This window comes from Vombatus ursinus, unplaced genomic scaffold (assembly GCF_900497805.2).
Source record: "Vombatus ursinus unplaced genomic scaffold, bare-nosed wombat genome assembly UNPS02014863.1, whole genome shotgun sequence".
Lineage (NCBI taxonomy): Eukaryota > Metazoa > Chordata > Mammalia > Diprotodontia > Vombatidae > Vombatus > Vombatus ursinus.
Window position 1 is genome coordinate 24,288,734 of NW_020954641.1, and position 23,789 is coordinate 24,312,522.

At 39.7% G+C, this 23,789-nt stretch overlaps 1 protein-coding gene across 1 annotated transcript; it reads left to right on the forward strand.

Moving 5' to 3' along the window:
• The first annotated feature begins 534 nt into the window (after window positions 1-534).
• On the forward strand, window positions 535-23,588 carry SOX30 (SRY-box 30). The gene is made up of 5 exons (XM_027841762.1): window positions 535-1,768; window positions 3,328-3,567; window positions 4,984-5,163; window positions 14,953-15,445; window positions 23,207-23,588. The coding sequence occupies exons 1-5, from the start codon at window positions 535-537 to the stop codon at window positions 23,586-23,588; spliced, it is 2,529 nt and encodes an 842-aa protein (XP_027697563.1).
• Window positions 23,589-23,789: the final 201 nt, after the last annotated feature.

Below are 23,789 nucleotides of genomic sequence, written 5' to 3' on the forward strand. Positions count from 1 at the left end.
TTAGGCTCCAGGCGGCGATGAGGCCTTCACTTCGGCCCCCCCCTCGACAGCCTCGGCCCAGCCTGCCTCGGCCGGGCCGAGGCCCGGCGGCCCCACCACGTGTAAGGGGCACGAGGGCTGACCCGCGGGGCAATGGCATGGAACCCCCGCGTCTCCTGGGCAACGCCATTGTCGGGCGCTCCTGCTGGGGAAGGGGGTAACTACGGACAACGGCCAGGGGAGAACTCCGGGAGAGAGGGAGAAAAATGGGGCGCACGTGCCGGCCTTGGTGATTCGAGGGCCCAGCGCGAGACGCAGTCCATACAAGGCAGGGGGTGGGCGGAGGAAGGGGAGCCGCTCCTCTCATTGGAGGGGCTGGGGCTCCCCCCATCTTGTGATTGGACGGCGCCGGCCCGGGGCGCTGCATTTTGAACCGCGTAGCGTTCTGGGTAGCAAAGGGTTTGGAAGGGTCTTAACCGAAAGGGGGGTCGCCAACAAACGGCTGAGCTCACAATCCGGGAGCGGGCCGGGGCTCCCCTGCCCCCGCGCAGCCCCATGGAGAGAGCCCGGCCGGAGCCGCCACTGCCACCGCCACCGCCACTGCTGCTGCCCCGCCAACTGCCGCGGGGGTCCCTGCCGCGCCCGCTCCGCCCTTCCCTGCCCCTGCTGCTCTCGCAGCCTCCGGCCGAGGGCGCCCCCTGCCGGCAGCCCGCCGAGCCCCCTCAGCCGTCGCCTCGGTCCCCCCCGGCTCCCCTCCAGGTGTCCGGGCCCCGAAGCCCCTCCCCTTGCCAAGCCCCCGGGGATCAGCCCCTGTCGCTGCATCCCCACTCCGGAGCGGGCAGGCCCCCTCCTCGAGGCCCGGCCCCCGCCGCCCCCCGGCTGCTCCTGCAGGTGAAGGCGGAGCAGCCCCCGCCCCCGCCGCCTCCCCCTCTTCCTCCTCCCCCTCCTGCTTCCATCCTGCTCTTGCATCCCACCCCCGCCGCAGAGGAGGCAGCGACGCCCCCGGCCCTGCCTTGCCACCCCTCCGCTGCCACTGCGGCGTCTGGCCCGACCAGGCTGTTGCAGGTGAAGTCCGAGCAAGTCCTACTCTTGCCCCCTGCCCTGGTGTCCGGGGAGGGTGCAACTTGCAGGGGGGAGCAGCTGCCGCCGCCGGCCCAGCACATCCCTGCGAGCAGGGTGCTGCAGGTGAAGGCTGAGAAGCAGGAGTTGCAGACAGCCAGGGAAGGAGCAGGACAGGAACTCTTGGGAAGAAGGGGGGCTGAGGGTGGCCACAGGGCTGCCAGAGGGGGCAAAGGTGAAGGTCCGAGCCCAGCCACTGATAGCCGCAGAGTGGAGGAGAAGAAGGGCAGCAAGGCGGAGGCAGAGGAGAGCAGGCGGGAGATGGCCAAAAACAGTGGGGAGAGCAAAAGCCTTGTTGGGGCTGTGAGAGAAGGAGCCATAAAAACTGAGGAGCCTGAAAGGATGCGTGAAGACTGCAGGCATGGCAAAGATGCTGCACAAGTCAAGCCACCTGCATCCAATGGCGTGGTCCATTCCAACAAGGATGTCATTTTGGCTCAGCCTCCCAGTGGGTTTGGCCCCCATTCACAAGATCTGAGGATACCTTTGACTCTTCATACTGTACCCCCTGGGGCCAGAATCCAATTTCAGGGACCTCCGCCTTCAGAGCTGATACGATTGACTAAGGTGCCTCTGACACCAGTGCCTATAAAAATGCAATCCTTACTGGAGCCTTCAGTAAAAATAGAAACCAAAGATGTCCCGCTCACCGTGCTTCCCTCAGATGCAGGTATTAGACAGCAGGGGAATATGGTTTTCAAAGCTTCGTCCATGTTGCCTCATAGCTGACATTTCAGCAATTCAGAAGCAAAAACTAGAAAAAAATGATGGAACTCTGATTCTTTTGCAATGTAAAGTCTGCACAGGTATCACTTCTGATTGAATTGTATATTTTCCAGTAAAACACAAAAACAGGTGTATGATTACTAAACACCTAAGAACATCAATTTCAAGATCTAGAGATAAAATTTTAAAATGGCAAAATGCACCTAAGCAGAAATATAAACATTTTTGTTAGACATAATGTGCATGATGGGTTTCGGTTCAAAGGAGTACTACAGCAAATTAACATACTTTGAAAATAATAGCTAATATGTAACTATTAACTTTCACATTGTGTCAGTGGAAAGTGTGAAGCAAAAAAAAATTGCATAAGGTAAACTGTAAATGGTTATTATGAATAGCACACAAGATTATTTCTACATTTTAAAAGATAAGTCAATCTTAGATATGGTTTCTTAGAACAATACTTGGACTGTAGCTAGCATTTATTCTATATGAAAATAAAATAATTAAGGAATGGAAATATCATAGTATAAATTATTGCCAAATTTCTTAAATTAGAAAACTTATTCTGAAGGAATACATTGTAATTACCAGTGTCATGCTAGCAAATAGATAAATATTTCTGGTCCAGTATTTCAGTACTTAGCAATGACTAATTGTTACTCATTAGTTCAGGCTGAATGCTCTACAATATTTATATTTTTAATACCATTTCTCATTTTAACTTCCCCCCCTTTTTTTGGTAGTTTCTATTTTTGCTGTCATTATTCCTAATTCACTTCTCCATTCTTCCCCTATTTCCTATCAGTCACCTAACATTTATTAAGTTTTATTATTATTCTACCACTGTACCTCTTTAATTTACCATTAAGCATTCTTGCTTTCTTTTCTTTGCATCCTTGCTTCAGTCTAGATCTCATTTGTAAAAGCAAAAACAAAACTGAGAGGAAGTTGAGACAATGGTAGTTAATGAGTTCTTCCAGAGATGTAGATTCAGTCCTTCTTGTTATGATCAGTGACTTGCTCAAGGACAGTAAACCACTTCTTTCATTTGTCTATGATTCAGTCAGTCTCTGGAAGGGAGGCTAGTAGTACTAATTAAAGTTATGCTGTGAAGAACAGATGATTATAACTCATTTTGCTCCTATAAATATTCACCAGATTTTTATACAATGGATATTATTAATGGGGAAGAGCTGTATGTCAATAATTTTTGAGATATTGGTGTAGCTCATAGAAGTAATAAGCCAATAAGTTACTTGTGTTTTCAACAAGCATATTGTTCTCTGTTGAGGAAAAGGAGAGTCATTCTAAGCTACAGTTTAGAATGGTGAGTGCAGGGGCTGTAAGTTCTGGAATAATGGCAGTTCTTTTGCTAAGCACAGTTTGGATTTTCTCCAGGTGCTTTATGAATAATTGAGTTGATGGAGATAGTGATACTTTCTTATACAAAACTGTATGTTTGTTCCACATTAATTCAGTCTATTGATTTTTATCATGTAGGAATTCCTGATACTCCCTTCAGTAAAGACAGAAATGGTCATGTGAAGCGACCTATGAATGCATTTATGGTCTGGGCAAGAATCCATCGCCCAGCACTAGCCAAAGCTAACCCAGCAGCCAACAATGCAGAAATCAGTGTCCAACTCGGGTTAGAGTGGAACAAACTTAGTGAAGAACAAAAGAAACCTTATTATGATGAAGCACAAAAAATTAAAGAAAAGCACAGAGAAGAATTTCCTGGTAATCAAAAGAAACAGACAAATCTTTTTTCATGTTTTCTTTGAATTAAGATATTGGATTAATATTTGAGACTGACATGAAATTTTTTTCCTTCTTTATCTCATTATTTAATGAGGCTATGAATTCAAGAAGTGGTGCCTAACCTCACTGTAGTAGGGCTAGGGACTGGACATGTGATTTCATTGGCATATGGGGCTTCCAGTTGAGGAAACTTCCTCTATCAATGCAGGCCGACACTTTCTCTGAAACAGTCTTAATCCTGAGAAGTGACCTGCCTAGAGTCACAAAATCAGAATGTGTCACAGGCAGCACTTAATCCCAGATCTTCTTAGTTTCCAGGCAAGCTACCTATCAAATACAATTTGCTGCCTTTGGTCATTATAATAGTTAGATAGAATTTAGCTACCTCAGGCATAAGAAAGCCAAGGGATATTTATCCTTAAGCTTATCAGCTGCTACAACTGGGGGTGGGGTGGAGTATCATTGCATTATAGGCTTTCCTAAAATAATAGATATGGAACTAAAGAGTTTCTTGTTAAATCTCTGAGTGGCTTCTATATAGGGAAAAAAAAAACACATGGGGAAAGGTATTAAAAGTTTGTTAAATTTTCTTTAGGTTTAGAAAAGTGAAATGAAATTTGTATCCTGATTTCAACTTTGCAAAACTATATAGAAAATAAACTGTTAGCTATAGCAAAGGAGAATAATATTTAATATACCCATATATAAATGAGCCTGTAAGAGTAAAAGGAGTTGTCATCATACTGCCTTCCAAAATCATGTGATTATCAGAACATGGTTTTTTATTGATTGGTGTGTTTTTCCCACTCGCTATATAATATGGAATGAGTTTGTTTTCCCTCTTACAGCGAGGATATTAAGGAAGATTAAGCTTGTATAAATAAATCTTCACTGGAATGACAAATGGATCTGCATTGTTTTTTGAATTGAAGAATTTGTAGGACATTGATCTTCTATTTTTTTAGCCAGACCCCCCCACCAAAAAAAAAGTGACCAGGCATAAGAGACCATTATAATACTTAAGTAGTTATGTTTCATGGAATGAGATAACACAAGGCTAGTAATATTTTATAAATTTGGAACATTGTCTTTTAGGTAGATGAATAACTTCAGAACCCTCACTTATGATCTTTTATCTTGATTCTACCACTAGCAGTATGTGATTGCATTAGACATTCAACTTTTCTATGCCTCAATTGCTCCTTCTTTAAATATGAATTACAGTGGCTACTACTCAGAAGATTTTAAAAGCCTATATTTGTAAAGTAAGTTTAAGTACACAGAATAGTATACTTGTCTGCTATGGTTAGGATGTTTTACTTTTTTTCAAGTATAGACAACAGTTATGTAAGAGCACAGATATTCAAATTACAAGGAGTATCTAATCTTCCATAGGTTGGGTTTATCAACCACGTCCAGGAAAACGAAAACGCTTCCCCCTAAGTGTGTCCACTGTGTTTTCTGGTACTACGCAGAATATCATCTCTACAAATCCAACAACAATTTATCCTTATCGCTCACCTACATACTCTGTGGTTATCCCCAGCCTACAGAACACTATCACTCATCCAGTTGGTGAGTTAGTTTTGTTGTTGAATATCAATTATTTTTATAGCTGTAAATGCAGACTTTACTTTTAAAATCAATTATAATACACTAACATTTTAGAATTTGAAGAAACAGCTAGAAATGAGGGAGATGAGAAGAGATTAAGAATTGATTGAAAAATTCCAATAGAATTTATCACCATATTAAAACACTAGATTTGCAAATGGGTAACAGACATTCCATATAAAATAAATTAGCTCTCAAGAAAATCAGGTTTCAGCTAGATGAACCCAAGGATTATATGAATAATACAGGAAATGACTAAGGAAATGGGAATCTCTCTTCATTCCATATCATTAAAGAAAGAATCCTTTACAGTTTGATCTAAAAACATTCTGAAGATATTTCATGAAAATTCTCATCCTTGGGATCATGAAAGATTTTTTGTTGTATTAATAAAGTGAGGTAATTAACCTGTTATCCAGCTAAATATCTGCTTGATTCTCTATTGTAGCTTTTGTGTAGCTCCTGTGTAGTTTTATTGGATACAACATTCCAATCTCTTGCTTATACAAGTTTTTATGTTGATTCACATTGGTTCTATATAAGGAAAGGGAACAAGGGGTGAGTAGGGTAAAACAACTGTTTTACATATTAACTTCAAAAAGTTAAGATAACTAGCTTCTAAATAACAGATTATAGGTTTACCATATTTTAATTTATTCTTTTTGAGCTTGTTTATATTTTTATTTTCCTTTAAGTTTTAGAATATGTTTCATGCATTTGCCTCATGTCTCAAGTATTACTTTTCCATGTTGCAAAAAAACTTCCTTCAAGTATCAAGTGATATTCTCTAATTACATTATTGTAAAAAGCGTTGAACAAATCTATATTCACTCTCCTCATGCTTTTCATAACTTTATAGACATCAATCTTTTTTCCTCTCTTCATCTTTCCAGACTAAACTTGGACATTTTACTCTTGTCTTAGATAATCTATGAGGATTGATTCTATCAAAAATCTTTGCAGGGATTCCATTATTAACACTTATTTATCCAGAGACATGTCCTTCTCTTCCACTAAACCGCATTTAAAGCTGGAACAGATGTAAAGGTAATCTAGTCCAACACCATCGTTTTATAAGATGAGGAAATTGAAGACTAGAGAAGTTAACTGATTTTTCAGAGTCAACAGGTAGCAAATTGAAGAGTCAGGACTTGAACTGGTCTCAGATCCTAAATCTAGTTCTTTTTTCACTGTACCTGATTGCCTCTACCCCATCTCTCCTTTGCTTTCTTACTTTATCCATGTATCTATTGATAGTCCTTAATCTTTCATCTCTGCCCCCCATATAACAGTACAATTAGTAAATTACAATTCTTCTATATAAAAACCATTTTACCTTTCTAACACCAGGTTATGTTCACTGTTGTAATATGATATTGTAAATTTTACTAGCTTTCTAGAGATGGAAGTGACATTTAGTAGTTTGTAGTTTCAAGGATCACATCTGGGGACCTCCCTGTAGATGAAAGTTATATTGACATCCCACTAGTTATCTGGCACAGTGATCATTTGTAACAATAGATTATGTATTTTAGCCAGCAGTTTTGTAGTTGTACTTTTTAGTTCCTCTAAACCATGCAGTTTACAAATTGGGTCTAGAAAAGGGGTTCTTAACTGGAGACCACAGACCCCTGGGGTATATGAATAGACTTCAAGTGTCTGTGAATTTGTTTTTAAAAATATTTTGATGATTCTGTCAGCATAATTGCTTTCTTTCATAATCTTGTGTATTTTGTTTTATGCCCTTAAAAACATCATTTTAAGAAAGAGTCCAAAGACTTCATCAGAATCTCAGAGGAGTCCATGACAGGCAATTGAGGTTAAGTGACTTTCCTAGGGTCACACAGTGACACACAGTGTCAAGTGTTTGGTCTGAGGCCGAATTTGAACTCAGATCCTCCTGACTTCAAGGCCAATGCTCTATCCACTGCGCCTCCTAGCTGCCCCTTATTCCTTTGTTTTCTCCATATTTTTCATGCTGTTGAATTTCTTTCAGACTTCTTCACCACTACCATTGCGCGTCTGTAGTCATTGACTTTCCATAAATTTTTAGTTTTTAAAACTGCTTTGCTATTGTTTTTACTTCTCACTTGTAAAAATTCTGCCATTTTGGCTTAGTCCCAGAACAAGTTATATCTTTCTCAGAAGGTCTACCAGTTCCTTTTTATTGTATATATAAAATTCTTTTTCTATCATTACCTCATCCAGGCACTAATGATTTGGAACTGTTTCACAATTCTTGCATATGGACTGGTACTATTTCAGGGACTATCTCCTAGAAGTTCTAGAATTCGTTTTTCTTTATAGCAACCTAAACTGAATCTTAAGGGAACTCCTCATTTTACTGCCTTAATCATTGATACATGTACTAGAACTATTCAACCTAGGAAAGCCACCAAGTAGTAATCCTGGTAGTGAAGACTTAGTTGTCTATGCATCTTATGATTGAAACTCTCATTGCCACCTCCTGCTTCTGTCTATTCTTTGGGCTTTTCCTCCCTCAGAAGAACCCCTCTAGTGTAAATGGGCTCCTCTCAAAGAGGTGCTGCAGTACCTGTAAGTATTATTAATGAAGTATTTTGTCTCAGGAACTCTGAGTTAGTTGCTCTTGCCTACAGAAAACCATTCTTGTCCAAATGAAGAAGAAAGTCAGCTGCAATGATATATAGAGATATGTTGGCTAACAAATCCTCTGGGAACAAAACTCCTTTTTAACAAAGTTGGTTGAATGCAGACTTTTGTTCTCTTCAGCCTTGGGTTGGTGGCTGTGGTTGAGGCACTGATGCTGTCTCAGATTTGTATCTTTCAAAGGTTGGCCAGCCCAGCTGAGGAGAAATTAGGAGATAGCACAGGATTTAGGAACTAGGATACACTGTAGAGATCATCTGCTCCAACCCAACAGCTTTGGTGGTCCAGCTGGTAACCAGGGAGTACGGGAGGCCCACAATGTCTCTCTATAGAGCTCTATAGAGTGTCATGACACAAAGGTATGGGAATTCCCTTCTCAGAGGTGAACCATGTTAACTGGAGTGTTAAAGCCTCTCTCTCCTGGAGAATGAGAAGGGAGTATAGAGTGAAGCCATGAATGACCAATAGGAAATCCATATCCTGAAATAAATCCTTATGCTCCCTATATTCCTTCTACCTGTGATAACAAAATTTTTGGCAGCAAAATGTGTCCTTAAAATGCATCTTTCTGGTTACTCTTATTTTACAGGCAAGGAAACATACTTAGTGAGAACAGGTGACTTGTTGAAGTTCACACAAATACTAAGTGATAGAAGCAGGACTCAAACCTGGATAAGAGAATCTCAGATTTTTTGAGTTGAAGGACACCTCAGCAGTCATCTAACCTGTCCCCCAAAGAAGTCCCTTTTACAGCATCACACATCCTGTTATCTCTCAAGATGGTCCCTTCCACTTTTGGATACTCCTGATTAAATAATAGGAAGCTTTTCCTCACATCAAGTCTAGCAATTTCCAGCCATTACTCCAGGGTTCTGACCTCTTGGACCAAGAAGAACAGTTCTAATCTTGTTTCCACTTGGCATCACGTCAGATACTTAAAGATAGCTATCATGGCCCCTATGAATTTTTTCTTCTTCAAGTTAAACACCCCCAAGTCCCTTTAGCTTACTCTCATAGAACTGGGGCTTAAAGGGCTTCCTGATCATGGTTTCTCTCCTCTGGGTCTTCTCAACTTATCAGTGCACTTCCTGAACTGTGGGTGTGGTCTCATCCCATAGCAAGATCCAGATAGACTGGCACTGCCTTCTGGAAGTTTATGTCTCTTTTAATGCAACCATAGATTTCATACACTGCTGACTCATACTAAGTTTATAGTCTGCTGAAAACCCCAGATCTTTTTTAGATAAACTGTACTCTATTCCTGGCTATGCTTGTACCTGTGAAATTGATTTTTTGAATCCCAGTATAAGATTTTATCTGTGGTGAAATTGATTTTATTAAATTTAGCCTACTCTGTCAGCCTATCAGAATCTTTTTGGATCTTGGTTCTACTACCCAGTACATTAGCTATCCCTTCCTGTATGGTTTATCTGTAAATCTGATAAATAGGCCTTTCTCTAAGTTATTGAGAAAAATGTTAAATAGAGGCAGCTAGGTGGATCGGTGGATAGAGCTCCAGCCTTGGAGTCATGAGGATCTGAGTTCAAATGTGACCTCAGACAATTGATACTAGCTATGTGACCCTGAGCAAGTCACTTAACCCTAATTACTTCACCAAAAGGCAAAAAAATGTTAAATACACATAAAGGACTAAGGACAGACCCTGGGGTACTCCACTGAAGACCTACCTTTTGTAGTTAAACTCCTTGAGAAGGCTTGTCTCTAATATGTGCCTCCACTTCTTTTCCTATCACCCTTTTCTTAATTCTCTACATTTTGACTTACATTCTTCAACCAAAATTGCTCTCTTCAAAGTTACCAATGATCTCTTTAATTGCCAAATCTAATGGCCTTTCTCAGTCCTGATCCTTTTTGACCTCTCTGCAGCCTTTGGCACTGTTGATCACCTTCTTCCTTATACTCTTTTCTCTCTAGGTTTTTTGGGACACTGTTCTCTCCTGGTTCTTTACCTACCTATCAATCTTCTGTGCTGGATTCAGGTCATGTTGCTAACCATGACTGTCCCACAGGGCTCTATCTTGGGACCTCTTCTTTTCCCTCTCTATACTGTTTCACTTGATGATCTCATCAGCTACCATGGATTCAGTTATCATCTTTATGCTGATGATTCTCACATCTACTTACTCAGCCATGACCTTTCAGATGAACTCCAGTCTTGTATCCCAATTGCTTATTAGATATGCCTGTAGACATTTTTTTTAGGCAATTGAGGTTAAGTGACTTACCCAGGGTCACACAACCGGTAAGTGTCAAGTGTTTGGTCTGAGGCCGGATTTGAACTCAGGTACTTCTGACTTCAGGGCTGGTACTCTCTCCACTGCACCACCTAGCTGCCCTGCCTGTAGACATTTTAAACTTATCATGTCCAAAACTTGATTCGTAATCTTTCCCCCAAAACACTCCTCTCTTCCAAACTTTCCTCTTATTGCCAAATGTACCGCTATCTTCTTGATTCTCTAGGTTAGCAACCTAGGTGTTTCACTCCTCATTCTCACTCCCTCATGTCCAATCTGTTGCTGAGGCTGGTTGATTTTACCTTTGTAACATTTCTTGCACATGCCCCTTCTTTCCCCTGATACTGCCACCACTATGGTGTAGGCCCTTATTACACCTGGACTTTTGTAGTAGTTTGCTATTTGGTTTGTTTGCCACAAGTCTCTCCCTACTCCTGTCCATCTTTCACTCAGCTCTTGAAGTGATATTCTTAAAGCACAGTTCTAACAGTGTCACCCTCCTATTCAATAAGCTACAGTGGTTCTCTGTCACCTCCAGGGTGAAATATTAAATTCCCTATTTGGCATTCAAAGCCCTTTATAACAAGCTTTTCCCCCACCCCACTCCTACATAGCTGTTCTTCTTATGCCCCACTCCTCAATCTAGTGGCATTGACTTTCTTACTGTTCCTCACACAAGATATTTCATCTCTCAATTCCAAGCATTTTTGCTGATCGTCCCCCATGTCTGGAATGCCCTCCTTTTTCATCTCTTGCCTCCTGGCTTCCCTGGTTTCCTTTAAGTCCCAGGTAAAATCCCACCTTCTATATGGTTTATCATTGTTTTGATCAGTTTTCAAGTTTTTGAAAACTGTCCATTTTCACAGTGTTTTAGTTTAATTGTATTATGGTATATTCTCCTGGTTATGCTCACTTTACTCTGCACCTGTTCATTCAGATCTTCTCAAGTTTATTTGCAACTGTCCTCTTCATCATTTCTTATAGCACAATGGTATTCCATTACATTCATGTACCATAGCCTGTGGAATGTCTTAAAGCCAGTCTGCTAAGCCATAGAGGAATTGTAGTCTATATTGTTGGAAGGAGTATCTAATAACCATGGATCATGGATCCTTGAAATGTTAAAGTATTGCTTCCCAAATCTACCTTTCTTTTCTTAGGTCTCTGTCTTCAGTGCCATAGTGATTAAAAAAAAAAACAACTTGTACTTCTAATGTCTTCAGTTTCTTGACCAGTGCTTCATAATCCTTAGTAATGCTTTCTTGAACCTCTCAGGTAGTATCACTTTTTTCACATCAGTTACCAGAAATGGATAGTGGTCATTGGTTTTGGCAAGTCTCAGGACACTCTCCATTATGTTCTGGAGACACGTGTAAAAAGACAGTATACATTTCCAGTGTTCATGTCATATGGACATATGGCCATCCTGACACCCTTCAGCAAGGAGTCACCAACTACCACAATTTATTGCCTTTCTTTCTGACTAATAGTGGATATCCTTTTCTGGTGACACCTGTGGTTCTTTATCATTATATCTTGAAGAAAAATAAGCTGCTTTGTCCTCAGAGAACCTAGCTTCATAAGAAGTTCATATTCAAAGCCAGCAGTGCCAGCTTCTGCTGGGCTGGCATCCTTTGAACCCTAGTTCCTCAGGGCATTGCTGCTGGTCTGGCTGTAACATCCAGCTTAGATTCCTAGATTCCTAGACTCCTATGGCTTTTGCTCCTGGGCCAGACTAGAGACTCCATTCCTTGCACTTAGAATAGAAAAGAAAGAATAGAAAGGGTCAAAGACTCAGGTTCATTTTTCAGGCCCAAATGACCTAAGGAGAGAGGGGAAGGGAAGTAGGTGCCCATTAAATCCTTCCCCCTTACCACATGGTATGACTTTGTCCTCAGACAGAATGCTGTAAAAGCCCATGACTTGTTCTTAATGACACTGTATCATCTCTTTGTTTCCTTTTCCAGATGTTTGCTAAGAATCTCAATTAGCCATTGTAGAATTTTCCCAAGAATCGAAGTCAAGGTCACTGGCCAATAGTGTGCAGGCTATTCTCTTCCCTTTTTGCTCTTTTACATTTGTACCCAATTTCTGGATTTCTCAGCAGTCATATCTGTCAATTCTTTTAGTACCTGCAGATGTAGTTCATATAGGCCAGTTGACTTGAATTCATCAAGGGCAGCTAGGTGCTCTCTTGGGTATCAGCTTTGCCCTTAGCATTTTGTTCTGTTCTTTCCAGTTTTCCTTGGCAGGGAAAATAGAAGCAAAATAAGTATTGAGCACCTCTGTTTTCTCTCTGTTGTCAATCATCATCACTCCATCCTTCCAAGAAGCAATTCTCTTCTTTCTTTGATCCTCCTCTAGTGCCATTATAACTTAAAAAAAGAAAAATACATACAGCCCAACCCCCCCCCAACCCTTTTTATTGTCTGTAGTTTTCCTTGCCAGCTTCAGATTATTCAGAGCATTAGGACTTCAGACACTTTTAAAATGACCATGCCATATTTTTGTATTTATCTTGTGACATGATCTTGCTTCATTTTTATAATCAGAGTTGGCTAGTGAGTTCCCTATCCTTATATATCAGTCTCTTTAGGCAACTCCTTTTTTTCCCTTCTCATCAGAGTTGTTTCCTTTTGTATCTTTAGAATTTCCTTCTTCAGCATTTCCCTCCAGTGCTGACTTCTTCGGTAGAATTCTCTGTAGTCCATGGGAATCCATCCTGTTCTTCCTCTGAACCCTTTGAAATCTATTCTCCTGAAATTTAGGGTATATGTTAGCCTATGCCTATTTTTATTCTCCTTCATCACAAACTCTAAGAGGAAATGTTCATTCCCCCACCCCAAGGTTCCCATTATTTCCACCCCAACAACCAATTATTTTCTTTTAGTGAGAATCCAAAATGGAATTTCTCCATCTTTTGAAGGATGAAATTTCCATAAAGGCAAATTAAGATGTTATTTATTAGCTTCTCTGCTTTTGGCAAAGAGAGAGAAAGAAAACGGGTGGGGGGAAGTGAGCACACGCAAGCAGCTGTCTAGGCAATTGAATTCTCTCACTTCTGTTCACCTCTGCACCAGGCTTATGATCTATTTCTTGAATCCCTCAACTATTTCTATTTTCTGTCCAGGTGGCCTCTAGAATACTCCGATTAAAAATTGCTTCTATTTCCACCTCTATTGATCTTAATCCAATTGCTTGCCCCACAGTACAGCCTTCTAGTTCCTTAATTTCTTCAGAGGAGGGTACTTCTTAATATACAAATCTGCCCCTCACCCCTCACTGATCACAATGCTTCCCCCTCTAGATCCCAGATTTCATTACCTGGATACTCTTTAATATACAACTTTCCCCCAACCATTTCCCCCTGCTTTAGCTATCCTGTTTCTTTTCCATTCAGAGATGTGTTTCAGCTCTGGGTTTCATGCCATTGAGTCTCAGTGATGGCTTTGAGGTCCAATTTGCCTTTTTTGCATTGGGATTTCTAGTTCATTTTACTTGTTGTGGACATTTATACGTAGACATTTGAGGAATGGAAACTGCTGTTTCCTTTCTTGGATTTTATATTCTGTGAGATTTTGAGGGTGTCTCAATTTCTTTCCTTCATTGTGGTTACTTTCTATGATATCTAGCTTGGTGGACATACATAGGAAGTTTTTTTTCCTCCATCTTTTTTTTTTTAATTTTAAAGCCTGTTTCATTAGCTATGAAAGACATGAGGCAAGTAGATTCTTATCAGCCTTTGTTATTTTCACTCCATCCTTATAATAGTAGCTATGATCCAGAAATCCGTATTCCAGTCTCATCATCTTCATAGCTAGTTCCTTACTCCCCAAATTGATTTGAGTCTTCTATATATCTCTTACCCTAAATTATGAAAATGTTTTATGCTCCTGTGGTCTTCAGTTCCTTGCCCAAAACTTTATAATCATTGTCAGTACTTTATAGATTCCTTTTGTTAGTGAAAAGCATTAGAAGTGGGTAGTACTCATCCATTTGGACAAGTCTTGGGAGGTTCTTTGGTATGACTTGGATACATGCCTTGCAAAGACAACAGACCTCTCCGTTGCTACCAGGTTGACAAACAATCAATACCTTTAACTGGAGGAAAGTCTCTCCTTTATTTGACTTTTTCTACATGACCTCTTATTTGACAGCTTTTGCTACTCAATTATTCCTTGTAGGATAACTAGCTACTTTCTCCTCAAAAATTTTCTTCAGATAGGCCCCTTCTTCAGTGTAAGTTATTTTTTAATTTATCCTCAGTGTATCTCAATTTCATGAGTTTCTCTCCCTCAGATTCAATTTTTGGCATTCTTTTAAAGTCCAACTCCAAAATTGCCTCCATAACCTCACTCCAAATTTATTGCTCTTTCCTCTAGGCTAGGTGACTAGTGAGAATCAAAATTTTAAATCAGATTAACTGAACCTAATTTACCTCAAAGTTTTTATGACATAGTGCTTGTTACAGTGCTCCTCCTAGTTGCTGATTGGTAAATTTGCACATTTGTGGGAGAGGAAGGATTAGTAAAGTCAAATACAGAATCACAGTTAAAATGAATCCATTCATTCAATAAGCATCGTTAGTTTAGGGCCCAGAATAGTAAAATCAGTATTATCATATCAAACACACTGTTATTTAACCAAAATCACTCACCCTAGTTTCCTTGAGGAACTGCTCCCAGAAACACTTTTATCCTATTTCTGTCCCAAATTGACCTATATAGAACCCACATTCTAGTCTAGACCAACCTGGAAATTTTCCTTCTTGTAGAAGTTTGGGGAAGAAATAGAGAGTTAAGCTATTTACTTTGATTAGTTGTATCATGATTTTAGTAATGGACACAGACTATTTTTATTTTTAAAGGTGAAGCCCCACCTACTATCCAGCTACCCACACCTCCAGTCCAGCGTCCAAGCCCTATTACACTGTTACAACCAAGCGTTGCCAGCACTGCTCAGGTGGCCGTCCCGGCTCCAAGCTTGCCTCTTCGTCCAGCTCTTCCACCACAGCGCTTTGCTGGACCCACCCAAACGGACACTCATCATCTGCATCCAGGAGCTAACCGCTCTGTAAAGAGACCGACCCCAGTCTCTTTGGAGAGTACCAGTAGAAATCCAACTAGTGCAAGTACTGCTCATGCCAGATTTGCCCCCTCTACCATTCAGCCCCCTAAGGAGTACCCCAGCGTTTCTACTTGTCCCCGAAGTGCACCAATCTCTCAGGCTCCACCCATTTCACATCCTCATGTCTATCAACCCCCTCCCATTGGCCACCCAGCCACTTTATTTGGTGCACCTCCTCGATTCTCCTTTCATCACCCTTACTTCTTGCCAGGACCTCACTACTTCCCATCAAGGTAACAAAAATTAATTTGTTTTACATAGAAATTCTTTTACATAGAAATAGTTACTTATGTTTTAATGGAACTCAGAAATCAAAGACTCCCGCAATATGTAGAACAGGCTTAAAAATGGTCTTTGAAAAACTCAGTTAATTATGGGAGCATGATTATACCTTTTCCACTCTGAGAAACTGAGTTGTTCAAATGTGGTTATACTCTTTATTACTTTACTTATTCTATGATGCATTGGTTTTCAGGACAGATATACAGCTGTGGTATTTTAGAGTTGGAAGATATCTTTTGAGATAATTTAATCTAAATCCCTCATTTTATAGATGAGTAAATTGAGGCCCAGTGCAGAGAAGTAGATAGACTTGGACCTAAAACCCATTTATATCTCATGGCTCTAAGTCCAGTGCTCTTTTCACTACACCATATGCTTCCTACATAAACTATTACATGCAAATTGATTCTTCCATTAATTTTTATTAAGCAACCTAGAAAGGGAAATTTATAATTTAGAGATAGCAACATCGAGCTCCCTTGCAAGTATACAACTATCCTTTTATTAGTCTTTCTATTTATCAAGTATTCCTAAGTTAGTAGGTATAGGTAGGTTCCCCACCTTTGTGTTCTTCTCCTTCCAGCTCCACCCCTCTCCTCCAAAAGAAAGACCTATTGAAGCAACAAAGTATTAAGTTGAACCTACGCTATCTAGGCTGGCTTATTTCAAGTCCTTCCTTCAGGCCTAGCAGAAAAAGGGGAAGTTAAATTGAAAAAGAGGAGAGTTTCAGTTATTGGAGTAGGATAGGAAGGGGAGGGTGGGCCCTGAGTTATCTTTCTTGCACCAGGTTCTGTGTTTGCTTTAGCAGTGTCTGGGGGGTTCAGGGTTGGGGTATATCTTTCTCCCTGGGGTCTTCTTTCCATGGGGTAGTGTTTATGTGGGCAGGGCAAGAGCCTTTGATTCTATGCAATATAATATGTTCATCTATGTCCTAAATTTGAGACTTCCAAGCCCAAAAGACTCTCCTTTTTTATCTTTTGTATGTTGTAAAATTAAATAGTTTGCCAAGTAAGGTATTTCCTCCTCCTCCAATGGAAGAAGAAAAGAAGAGGCAGTGGGCAGAGGATATATCCCTTGTTCTGATGCTCATTTGCTCACCATTGCCTTTTTCACTTTCCCAATGCAGACCAGTAGGCCTCAAATAAGTTGAGGAACTGACCTTCAGCAAGTGGGTACCTTCTATAAATTGAGAGGATTTAGCTGAAGTGAGTATTATATATGAATGAAACATTTTATGGAGCCTTAAAAGGTCTTCTAATATTATTTAGTTCATATCCATTGTTGAATTAGCAGAAACTTCCAGAGGAGATGGTGAAGACTGATTATTCAGTCTTATGAAGGTTGGTCCCTTAGTACCATTTCAATCTTTGGGTCCCTAAGGCTTTTAGGAGCTACAAGGGGAATAATAAAACATATCAAATATCAGATGAGATAATATGTATAAATATGCTTTGGACACTGCAAAGCTAGAATTATTATAAAGTTATACTGTTATACTAATGTGGGAGGGACAGAGAGCACCAGAGTTTTGTGGACTTTTTAGAGGATCATAGCTCAAAATTTATTTTAGCCCTGATCTAAAATTAGCATAATTTACAAATTACTTTCCTGTGAATACATTAGTTCATGTGAAATAGGTAGTAAAATTATTATTATACTCATTTTACAGATGAGGAAACTGAGTGAGGTGAAATGATTTGCCTGTAGTCATAGGGATAGTCAGTGACTAAGGCAGTGTTTGGATCTTGCAGGATCTTCTGACTTCAAATATAGTGCTTTTCCCAATGTCCTGTCAGTCTTATAACCCTGTGTCTAGTTGAAATGACAGTTACCTTAGAGGACTAACAACTGTAAGGATGCATAGGAAGCAGGGAAATATACAGAAGAACCTGGTTGGAAAGTTTAAAATCAATCATAAGTTGCTTATATAGTTAAGTGGCCTTTGTTTAGAGTATTGACATTCTTGGGCAGAGAATGGCTGCCTTCTTTATTAAGCTAATCCATAGTGAGATCTATCTCCCTAACTCTAAATGTATGTGAATTTGAAGATTTTCAGATATTACAAAGCAGATCACTGGGCATCATTCTTTGAATGTAAATAAATGCTCAGGGGGTAGGGATAGTGACTGGAGTGTTTTATAGTGTCCTACACATTGAGTACTTGACTGTTTATTGTATTTTGTGAAGGACCAAATGAACTGACTTGTTGAAGCAGTATTAACACATTGGACTTCATTTAATTTAGGGATTTCAAAGGATTGTGTCTAACAGCAAATCATGGTGGTACATGGAGTTTATCTTTAGTAAAGTATGGATTTCCTAAACAGAAAAATCAGATAGTTGCATTACCCCCTCATCCTATTGCTTTCCTGTCTTTTAACCTGTGTATATGCATAATGCTAAGGGCTTACATTTCATATATATTATCTCATGCGGTCCTCAAAAAAACCTTTTGAGGTAAGTAGCAGATATTATTTCCATCTTACAGATGAGAAATTTAAGGATCAGGGTTCTGTAGCTGGTTCTGTAAGGGGCAGCACTGGTATTGGCACTATAGCCGTCCTACCCTTAAGGCCCAGTGCATGATCCTTTGTACTTTTCTAGAGAAACAGGTTGGTCTTTTTTCATGTTTAATTAGGTGAGATAGGTCATTAAAACTCAGGTAATATTTAAAAATTAATCAAATTATTTCTTTTCCATTTCTCTACTGTTCAAATCCTCTACTTAATGTGGGTGAGAGACTTTTCTCTCCTTCTATATGATTATTGAATACTTTTTTAAAAGTTTATCCCATAACCAATCTAATTAGTTAATGTGTAAAACTATTCAAACAGTTTAATTATCATAGTAGATGTGTCTAGAGTAAAGGTTCTTAACCTGTGGTCTATAAACTTGTTCTAATTTTTTTTTGATAACCATATTTCAAAATATTGATTTCTTTTGTAGTCCTGTATACTTTATTTTATGCATATAAAAACATTACTATGAAAAGGGTTCGCTTAGGCTTCATCAGATACCAGAGGAGCCCATGACACAAAAAAGCTGAAGAACCATGGTCTAGAGTAAAAGGCAAAGAGGTGATCAGTGTATTAGTTTGATCGGTTTAACATAAGAGTCATTTAATGGGACATAGAGACTCAGAAATCCTTATTTCTACTTTTATGAACTACTATATCACTTGTCCCTTGAGTTTCTACGATAACCTTTTTCATGCTGTGTATAATGAGTCTTCTTCCTTAGATTAGTTCTTCCTTTTCTTTAGCAATTAAATAAATAGGTCTCCCATGCTAAAAGGAATTATCAAGAGCAATGATGTAAAACTCAAATAGAAGTGATACATGAGGATCCTTGCAGATGCAGATTGACTTAGAAAACCACATATTAACATCAACTATGTTTTATTGCATTTTTGTGTATTTTGTTAAATTCCTCCAATTATATTTTAATCTGGTTCTGCCATGTATTTGACACATCTGATCTAGAGTATCTGTTCTTCTAACCACCAAGTGAAGAAATGATGCAAAAGACATCTAGAACAATTGGAGATAGAGGTTTCAAATGTAGGACATTAGGGAAAATATAAGCTTATCCCCCTAGGAAAAAATAATCTTATATAAATAAGGATTTTTTTTTTACTTTGGTCTTCCAGTCCATTTTATAATCCCACCATAATAATGAAATCTCATAATTTGAATTAAAAACTGTTAGCAGTTTTGGAATGGGCTGGGCTTGATTTAAGAGCAACAAATGTATACAAAATTTGCAATGTGAAGTTATAAACAAACAAGTCCAAGGTCCACTTGCAAATTTGGAGGAAATTGGAATCGAAAAGAAGGGAAATGAGGGGAAAGAATGATGAAGTTTGAAGTTGGGCCTAATATTGGTTCAGCTATTGAAAGGAAAATGTTAGAAAGAAGATTTAGAAAAGACCAGTTGGGTTACAGGTGGGCTGCCTTCTTCAGAGCAGAGCCATGCTGAAAGTGTGCAATCAAAGTGCTAATAGAAAGCACACAGTCCTTCCTCAATCCTCATAATTTCCATTGGCCTGTTTCAAGGTCCCAATGCCACCAGTAAGGCAAATCTCACAGAGCTACTCCTCATACCACTGATGCTGCAAACCCTTTGCCCTCTGGTCCCAATGCTAGGTTGCAAGTGAGACCAGGTCATATGTGGGGTAGAATACTGAAGCTTATCAGTTCCTTCTTTCTGTTCTTGAGAAGCAGAGCATAGCAAGAAGTTGCCATCTTTGGGAACAGCTGTATGATGAGTTCCATTTATCAGGAATTTAAGGGTTACACTGAATAGTTCTGAACTGAGGGCATGTTACGCACTTGATGTGCTAGATCTGAAGTATATTTCATTTTATGTCCTTTTGAAGAAAGCAAATTGAATTCTGCATAGTTTACTTCTTAGGTAGTATTTAAGGAATTTAAAACAGAATTCTTTTATTATAAAAAATCTACTTCTGCATATTTAGAAAAATCTTTCTGCCATCTTTGTTTCATGCTTTCTTTGTCTTCTGTGATTTGTTATGTTTCACAAAGTCAGGCATCGGCAGCCTGTGACCAGGATGCCAAACCCCCTCCCTGTCCCAGTTCCCTTACCACCTCCATGCACATTGCCCTGCCACTTTAGGGAGCTCCCACTAAAGCTGTCCTGTTGTAAGGATCAGTCACTGCATGTGCTTTCCCTTCCCACCTAGAGGCAGCTAGGTGTCATGTACAGCAGATGGAGCCCTGGGGCTTGAGTTAGGAAGACCTGAGTTCAGATCTTAACTCAGATACTTACTAGCTGTGTGACCCTAGGCAAGTCACTCAACCTCTGTTTGCCTCAGTTTCCTCATCTGGAAAATGGGGAAAATCCTCCCAGAGTGGTTGTGAGGATCAAATGAAATAATAATTGGGAAGCACTTCGCATAATGCCTGGCACATAGTAAGTGCTAAATAAATGTTAGCTATTATTATTATCCTTATCCACAAACACTAAATAATTAAATATGTTGGAGTCTTGGCATGCCACTTTTCAAAGAAGCTACTGACTCTGGTTTTAGTCTTTTGCCATCCTCGTATGTCTGTGTTCAACACATATTACTTTGGAATGAAATATATCCTACAGTATAGATAAAGCTTAATGAATCAACTCCCTGCTCCTTAACTTGTAAAAAACTGCATGAATATGTGTAGGTCATGTCTCTGGGCTAATGATGTAGGAAGACTAGCTTGATCTCTGTGGGCCTCAGTTTCCTAATCTATTAAATGAATGTGTTAGACCAGATGGCCTTAGAGACTCTTCCAGTACTAGATCTGTGATCTTAAGATCTCATGAATAGCCGTTCTGCTCCATGCGGGTACAGAGTGGCATTGCACGTAGCCATTTTGACCTTGAATTTCCTGAAGGGCATTACCAGTCACACATACTTCTGGGCATTTTTCCAGCACCGCAGCAGGGAGCCCCTGAAACACTTCTCAAGGCTAATGTCTACACAGGAGAGAACTTTTCTGTCATAGATCTTGAGTATTAGTTTTCTTGGTGGAGAGAATGCAGGAAGGAATTAGAAGAATAATAGCTGATAGTTATATACTACTTTAGGCTTTACAAAGCCTTATATATATATTGTTTCATTTGATCCTCCCAGTCTGATGAGGTAAGTACTACATCACCTGTTCTCAGTGATTTGATAGGATTTGACAAGCATATAAGTGCCTAAGCAGAAGCAAACCCATAATAGTCCCTGAGAGAATTGAGCAGAATGTGAGTGTATTACTGTTTTATATCTCATGAATGCAATATTTAAAATGTAGCTTTCTTTTAGAACCTAAAGACTCTTTACATTCGGATGGTTTTTTCATGTATATTATTTCATATTATCCTCACAATCAGAGTTAGGCAAGGCAAGGATTAATATTGCCATTTTACAGATGAAGAAACTGAGGTTCAGAAGGGTGAAGTGCCTTGTCCAAGGTTACCCAAATGGTGATAGAGCCAGGACTTGAGACTGGGCTCAGTAGTCCTGGGCTTTTTCTCTTATACCACTCTGGCTCTGGCCTTTGTAGCTTGCTTTGTGAAGCCTTTTGTCATCACTTCAACTGAAAGGTCTTTCCTCTGTGCATCTGTATGATTTACTCTCCATACCGCCTTTAATGGCATTTATTCTATAATAGCTATTGTGGTCATTTATGTTTTCTCTTCCCCAGTGGATTGTGAACTCCCGCTGTGCTGATGTACAGAGATGTGTCTTACTCATGTTCCCATCCTTTAGCCCATTAGGCTTAGAGTCAAAAGAGTTGACACTCCTTAACTGTGTGGCCTCAGGCAAGTCCACTTATTTTGGTGACCCTCTGTTTCCTTTTCTTTGAAGATCAAATGAGATAATGTATATAAAATTCTTAGTAATCATAATGAAATGATCTTGATGAATGAACACCAGCTTCCAGCTGTGGTTATAGACTTGTGGGAGGTGGGGGGCGGGTGTGATTTGAATTAAGCCTTGAAGTATGGGTAGGATTTTTAAAAATAGAGTTAGATGGGGAGGAACTGTATAAACAGGTAAGAAGGTAAGAATATAAGAAGGCATATTTAGTGGATTGTTACAGTAGTCAAGGTGTGGAGTAATAAGGGCCTACATTAGGGTGGTAACAACTGGAAGAAAAATTTGAAAATATTACTAAAGTTAATGGATGACTCTAATTTATTATCCATTTATTGGTCAATTACTAAAGAATTTGGGATTGGGGTACAGAATTACAAACCACACCATCCCTGCTATGGAGAGGGTGTGGTTTGGGAAAACCACATAGGGATTGATAGTCTCCTGTGCAGATTACACTGAACACTATTAAAGGTAAGCAGTTAATTGAGGAATCTTAAAAGAAACACAGCTTGTCATGGCATTTGCAATTACAATTTATTAACATCTTCTTGTCACTAGATGGAGTCCATGAGCACAGGGAACCATGTGGGTCAGCTCTTCCATACCTTGCATGATTCCTGTTCTGTGCCTCTGAAAGGAGGGAACAATGTCTCCAGCCTTTTACATTTATTTACCTTGAATCAAGTGGATTTGAAGGGCAATTATCTGACTTGCTCTTTTTATACTTCCTTGAGATGTACCAAAGTAATTTTTTCAGTTCCTCTTGTTTTCCCCTGCAAACCGAATCCTCCTAAAACCACAAAGTAATGTCAGTGAGTTCCAGGTTCTTCTGGTGATAAATAGATCTTTCATATTATTTTTTTGCCCTTTAAAAAAAGGCAACTTAAATTTTCATCTCCCTTTATTTCCCCCCCAAAATTAATTGATCAAAATTGCGCTGTTTTCTCCATTAGCTTCCTTTAAATGCAAGTAGTAACTAACAGTTATGTCACATACTTCACTAAGTGTCAGAATTCTTAGCATGCTTTGTACATACTTGCATCTCCCAAGCCCTATATGGTGTATAGCATTAGCAGAGAAGGGCCTGAATCCTTTTTCTTTATCAAGGTTGTCAGAAGGTGAGAGGCATGAAACAGATAATGGGGCTGGTGAGTATTTCAGTCACGAGCTTACTTTACCACATTAAAAAAAAAAAAAGATGTGAATCCATGAAGTGGTAACAACCCTGGTAACAGTCTGGATCCAAATGAGGATGTAGTCAATTTTCTGTCTTAGTCTATATGCAAAACAGTATATAACAAAAAGTTCAAGTTAACTCCTTTTTGGTATCTTTTTGCTACAGCACGTGTCCTTATAGTCGTCCTCCCTTTGGCTATGGAAATTTCCCAAGTTCAATGCCAGAATGCCTTGGCTATTATGAAGATAGGTACCAAAAGCATGAGGCTATGTTTTCTGCCTTAAATAGAGACTATCCCTTCAGAGACTACCCAGATGAACGTACACACAGTGAAGATTCTCGAAGCCGTGAAAGCCTGGATGGAGCCTCTTACTATAACAGCCATAGCCATAGTGGGGAGGAATATTTAAACCCCATGCCTCAACTGGACATTGGAGCCTTAGACAATGTATTCACAGCTCCTGCATCTACTCCCTCTAGTATCCAGCAGGTTAATGTAACTGACAGTGATGAGGAGGAAGAAGAGAAAGTGCTCAGGGATTTATAATTTTAAATCAAATGATATGCACAGAAAATAAACATTTCTTAAAAAAATCTTTTGGGTCAATTGGTGTGAGAAAAGCCTAGAGTGCCTTGCTGACAATTTTCAGCCTTGATCTGAGGAGTCAAATTCAAATGCAATTTCTGTTTTAGGAAAGTTTTGACTAGTGAAATTGAATTCTTTCTGTTTCATAGTAGGAATATATAG